Genomic DNA, 6,347 nt, shown 5'->3' with positions numbered 1-6,347 from the left:
TCTTTCTCCCAGGGAAAATAATGTTATAAATCCAAGCAGTTATGATGAAAACTTTAAATATCTGAAAAAGTAAATTAAAGTAGAACTAAGGAAGTGGAAAAACCTCCCATGCTCCTGGATTGGGAGGATTTAATATTGTGAAAATAGCAATATTGCCCAAGGCTATGTATAAATTCATTGCAATACCCATCAATATCCCAACATCATTCTTTAATGAAATAGAGGAAGCAATCCAAAAATTCATATGAAATAATAAAAGACCCCAAACAGCAAAATAATCCTTAGCAGAAAGAATAGTGCTGGAGGAATAACAATACCAAACTTCAAACTCTATTACAAAGCCATGGTAATCAAAACAGCTTAGTATTGGCACAAGAACACCCCTGAGGACCAATAGAACTGAAGACCCAGAAATGATCCTGCAGAACTATGGCCACCTAATTGTTGATAAGGGAGCCAAAAAAAAAATAGGATGGCAGAAAGACAGCCTCTTCAACAAATGGTGCTGGCAAAATTGGTTAAACACTTGTAGAAAGCTAAGGTTAGATCCTTATATATCACCCTGCACCAGAATCAATTCCAAATGGATCAAAAACCTCGAGGTAGAAGCAGATACTCTGAAAACATTACAGGAAGCAATAGGAGAAACTCTAGGGCTCCTTGGCAGGGGCTGAAATTTTCTTAATAAAGACCTAGAAGCATAACAAATAAAAGAAAGGTTGGACAAATGGGACTGCATGAAACTGCAGAGCTTCCTCATGGCAAAGAACATAATAAGATCAATAGAAGGCCCTCGGATTGGGAGAAGATCGGCACTAGCCATACAACAGACAATGGCTTCATACCTAAAATATACTTAGAACTCAAAAAATTAAATTCCCCCCAAAACAAATCCTCAAAGAAACAACCTCCCGTTTAATAAGTGGGTAAGGACTTAAAGAGAGACTTCTCTGAAGAGGAAATAAGAATGGCCAATAGACACGAAGAAATGCTCAATATCTCTTGGCCATGAAAGAAATGCAAATCGAAACAATAATGAAATTCCACCTCACCCCAGTTAGAATGGGTATTACCAAGAAATCTAACAACAAAAGATGCTGGAGGGATGAGGCCAAAAGGGAAAACTATGGCACTATTGGTGCGAGTGTAAACTTGTTCTACCACTCTAGAAAGCAATATGGAGGTTCCTCAAGGCACGATTAAACAGAACTGCCCTAGGACCCAGCAATCCCATTTCTGGGCACTTACCCAAATGACCACAAACAAGGCCACACTAAAGCTACCAGCATAACTATGTTTACTGCAGTATTATTTTCCATAGCAAAGACATGGAACCAACCCAGATGAATGGATCAAAAAAATGTGGTATACATATACAATGGAATTCTATGCTTCCATCAGAAAGAATGGCATTGCCACATTCCTAAGGAAATGGAAAGACTTGGAAAAAAATCATATTAAGTGAAGTAAGCCAGACCCAAAGAAACATAGGCTCCATGGTTTCCCTAATTTGTTATCATCAGTATATGTCTAGGACAGTCTTAGCATATGAGCAGCATACCCCAATAGCTATGTACATATGACTATATAAGATGATGCTAAGTGAAATGAACTCTAAGACATGGAAAATAAGAGGTTCTTCTTTGTTGTTTTTAATGTATTACGTGATTTTCTTTATTCTTTTGTCTTTTTTTCTTATTGTTTATCCCCTGTTGTTACTGTATTTCATTTTGGTGCCCTGGGTATTGTATATACATTTATGTGAATTAGGGAAGAGAAGGGGAACAACAAAATGGTGAGACAAAGGACAAAGGATGAACGAATATAACAATGATTATCACAAGATAATATGTTAGAAATGATCTGTACAACTTGCCAGGAGCTTGGGGGCTGGGTAAGAGGGAAAAATGAGGGAGGGGGTAACAAGTTTGACAAGAAATGTACTCACTACCTTACATATGTAACTGAAACCCCTCTGTACATCATCTTGACAATAAAATTAAATTTAAAAAGAAGAGCTAAATAGAATACATCTAATAAGAAAAAAATAAATCTAGGCAGTTAAAGGTGAAAACTATCTGGCTACATATATTATACAAATTCCCTTTTGCATGAGATAAACATTGATATACATTAAGCTAAAACCAACATGAGAATAGACATGGAAAACACATGATATGTAATGTGAAAAATATTCCCATCTAAATCTGAAGAAAATATTTGAGGAAAATTATTCAACAAATCAGGATTATTAACAAAGTTTTGGGTTTTAATTAAGCAATGATTTTCAATGAGAAAGTAAAAATTTAGCTGGCAAATAATTTTTAAAGTAAAAGTTGTTTAAGTGTAAGCTCCTATATAAATTACAAGCAGTTAGTTATTATAAGAAAATGAATACCCGAATTATTTAAGCATGGAATTACAATAATCAAAGATTTCTTTTTACCTGGTTGCCAAAAAGGTTAAATCCATTAATTGCTTCTAGAGCTGCTTTTGCTAAACCAACAGAGCTAAAAGAGAAAAGGAAATACTTATTACACTGAAGTTGGTTACAAAATAAGAACCATTATTTAAAGAATATTCACAAGCAAGTGAATTTATTAGCACAATAGCTTCCATAGGAGAACAATATGTAAGAGATGCCATTTTGACATTTCGCTCTTTCAATTTTCACTTTTTATAATCAGTGATCATTCGGGACAAATATTTCTAGGTTCACCTTGATCTAAACTTTGGTCATGCTATTGATGATAGTAGTTTTAATGTCAGTTTTATTTCTGTTCACTACCTCAAGAAAAAAAGATGAACTTTAGATGAAAGTGTATTATGATGATATGCAATAGCAATTACGAAGTTGGGCATCATTAGTTCAGATCAATGTAACAGGAATTTTCTGATGTCAATTTTGAGCTTTAAATATTACAGAGTTTGGTATCAAATACCTTTTTCTAGAATCCAATAAAGTAGGCATTATTGTATGCCCACAGAATAACTGATTACTATATAGCTCTCATTTTTTCCTATATTTTTCTTTTTATAGTTAGCATTAATATTCTCAGTATCTGTTCCTTTGTTTTCTCAAATACTACATACAGTAGTGCTGGAAAATTTCTCATAAAAAATACAACACTGTGATCTTATGAATCTGTACCTTATAATGTTTCAAATCTAATGTTCTTTATATTTATTGTAAATTTTAACTTATTTTACTCAAAGCAACAGCAATGTGATTAATGTTGAAAAGTAGGGTCCAGTCATCAATTCAGTATTTCATGCAAACAATGATCATAGAAAGAGTAGTCCACAGCAGCAGCAACAGCAGTAGTAGCAATATTACCTGGTAAGTTGTTAGAAATGCCAGTTTTTCTCCTCTCTTAGAGCAGGGCATAACAATTAGCCCAATAAACATTCTCCAAGTGTCTGAATATACTTTAAACTTAAGAACAATACACCTGAAGTACCTACCTTAGTGTAGAACTTTTATATAGCATCCATTCCATGGGGTAGACCTCCCCAGAATCCACAACAGAATAAAATTCAGAACTCTTCTAAGCTACACATGACATTTGAATCTACATTTCTTTTATGACTGAAAAAATGTTTGACAGATAACTTTTTTTTTCCAGAAATCACAATTTATTAAGTTGGTGAGAACCACAGGAACAACGTTAGAAATTGTACCCAATGTAGGCCAAAACACCAAAAAAAGAAAAGAAAAAGTCTGTGAAGCTTGTGATGGTCCTGGGAGGTAGCAGCAGAGGGAAGCTGGTCTGCAGGCGTGGTCAGCATGTATTCAAGGCTAGGAGCAGTGGTGATGGGTTTGCTGCCGGTGCACTTGAGCTCTGGTTTCTAGGCAGTCAATGATGTTCTTCACTCACAGGGGGAAGGCATTTACTCTGGGGTTGTCCTAACGGGGCAGGCAGCAACAGCACATCCTTTCAAAGCAACTCAAAACCCTCCTCTTGAGTCGCTTCCAGATGGAGCCTCTTCCATTAGCTGCAGGGCAGGGGAGAGGAGGGGTGCTGTCCTCCATCTCTGGCTCTATGTTCCAGGCAGACATTTTAGATGCTAGTGGTCCTGAGGGCAGCTGGCTACTCTCCTCTGTGTCCTCCCCTGGGCCCTTCAGGTCAGTTGCTTTTGGACGTGGAGCAGCCGAGCCGATGTCCCTCTTCCCCCGTTTGGGCCTTGTCCACGTATTGTATAGGATGCAGGGGAGAGAACTAGCCCTGCTGCCCACCTGCCTCTCCTGCTCAGGGGCTGGGCAGGTCAGTTCCCCCGGTTGGCCCATGGGGAGGGTAGTTGTTGCTGCTCTTGTTGCTGCAGCTGGAGTAGAGGGAGGCTTGCTACCCTCAGTCTTCTGCTCTGTACCAGTTATGCTGGGTCTCCACAGGAGACAGGGGAGGCACACCGACTTGGTGTGCCTGCCACCCTCCTCCTGCTGCTGCTTAGCATGCAGACGGACAGCGGGGTGGAGCACAGGAGCACTGGTTCTCTTGACCAGCACATTTTGGAAGGATGGATGTACAGGTGAGGAGCAAGGCGGAGGCCCAGGAAGCGGGTACCACATCGGATGGATCAGGTCTCGGCCCTCATCTTGCTGCTCCTTGAGCATGCTGTAGGTTGCCCTCTTATTATTAAATGTTCTTCCCAACAGGGCTTCCCGCACCTCCTCTGGGTTAAATCCCATGTATGACACCATGATGTGCAGTATGGCAGGGTCTGGCTGGTTCAGAGCAGGCTGGCTGGGGCATGGTGAGGCTCCCTTAATTGTCTTGAACCAGGGATGGCACATTACTTGCCATACCGTGGGCTGCCTCTTTGGATCATTCGCCATAAGGTATGCTAACATTCCTTGAAGTTCAGGGGAAAAAGATTTTCGTATTTTAAATTTACCACTTAAAACTTGTTTACGGAGGACAGCCCATGACTTGCCTTTATAGGGCACATGGCCCATGACCATATAGTACAACAACACCCCAAGGCTCCAGATGTCCACCTTGGGGCCCTGGTAGCTCTCCTGCCTGAACATCTCAGGGGCCATATAGGCCATAGTCCCACACTGTCTGTCCAGCTGCTGCCCTGGCAGGAACCACGTACTCAATCCGAAGTCACATAGCTTGGCTGTGCCCCTGCTGTCTAGCAGTATATTTTCTGCCTTAAGGTCCCTGTGAGCAATGCCGTTGTCGTGGCAATATTTGACTGCCCTCAAGATCTGCCTAAACAGACCCCTGGCCTCTTCCTCTGCCAGCCTGTTCACCTTGTCCAGGTAGTCCACAAGGTCTCCTTTGTCCATATACTCGATCACCAAATACAACCTTTCCTCTGTTTCTACCTCCTCATAGAGCTTGATGATGTTTGGGTGCTCCACAAACCTCAAAATGTCCAATTCGGTGGCAAAGAAGGTGCTGTCCAACTTTTCGAGGACCTTCACCGCCACCAGGGTGTCTGTGGGCAGGTGCTTGGCCAACTTTATGGAGGCAAAGCTCCCCTCATGGATGGACCTCAGCACCTGGTAGTGAGCCCTGTGGAGGTCCTTCTTCGAGGAACTGGCCTCATGGCCCTCCCAGAACCTCGCCTCTCTACTCTGGCTAGTCATCCTACACAGCACCCTAGCGATGTTGTCTAGGGAGCAAGTGAATGAACAAAGAAAGAAAACACAACCAAATATAATCAAATACAACAGAGCAGAACAAAAACAATAAAATGGACAAAATGGAAAACAATATAATAAAATACAATGAAATATAATGAAATAAAAGATAAAAGATAGTAATGGAATAAAATGTAAGCAAAGTCTAAGGTAATAACTATAATAAACACACTAAAATGTAAATATAATAAATGAATACAATGTAACTACTATCTAATATCTATCGTGAAACAAAATCTAATAGGAATGAAAAATAATGAACAAAATGCTTAAATGCTAGCTAACTGAAAACAACAAAAGTAAAAGAAAAAAAACAAATAGTAAATTAAGAAAAAATAAGTAAATAAAACAAAAACCTAAAATAATAAAAGTAAAAGAAATAAAGTAAAAATGAAAAAGAAAATATAAAGAAAAAAATTTAAAAAAATACAATTAAAACAACAAACAGGAAAACAAAAAAGGCAAAAAAATAAACCAAAAGTCCAAACGTCAAAGCCAAATCCAAATTCAAATCCAAAGAACGGAAAACCGAAGCCAAATCAACAAACCAAATCCGAAACCCGAGAAATCACCACACAACCACCCAACTAAACTCCAACCTCCAAACTACCTACAGAGAATCCACCCGGCACCGCCCCCTATATATACAGCCAGGGTTATGACCTCACAGTGATGTCTGTGATGTCAGAGCCACCAA

At 39.5% G+C, this 6,347-nt stretch overlaps 1 protein-coding gene across 3 annotated transcripts in view; it reads right to left on the bottom strand.

Annotated features, from left to right (window-relative positions):
* LOC106000849 (phosphorylase b kinase regulatory subunit beta) overlaps window positions 1-6,347 on the bottom strand; it is a 110,788-nt gene that overhangs the window by 20,636 nt on the left and 83,805 nt on the right. For all 3 annotated transcript variants that reach the window (XM_013036072.1, XM_013036073.1, XM_013036074.1), the window contains one exon: window positions 2,447-2,510. In XM_013036072.1, the coding sequence (XP_012891526.1) occupies window positions 2,447-2,510 (64 nt within the window). The remainder of the gene's footprint in view (window positions 1-2,446; window positions 2,511-6,347) is intronic.

Source organism: Dipodomys ordii, unplaced genomic scaffold (genome assembly GCF_000151885.1).
Source record: "Dipodomys ordii isolate 6190 unplaced genomic scaffold, Dord_2.0 Scaffold247, whole genome shotgun sequence".
Taxonomy (NCBI): Eukaryota; Metazoa; Chordata; class Mammalia; order Rodentia; family Heteromyidae; genus Dipodomys; species Dipodomys ordii.
Note: the sequence above shows the minus strand (reverse complement) of the source record. Positions and strands in the feature narration are given on the sequence as shown.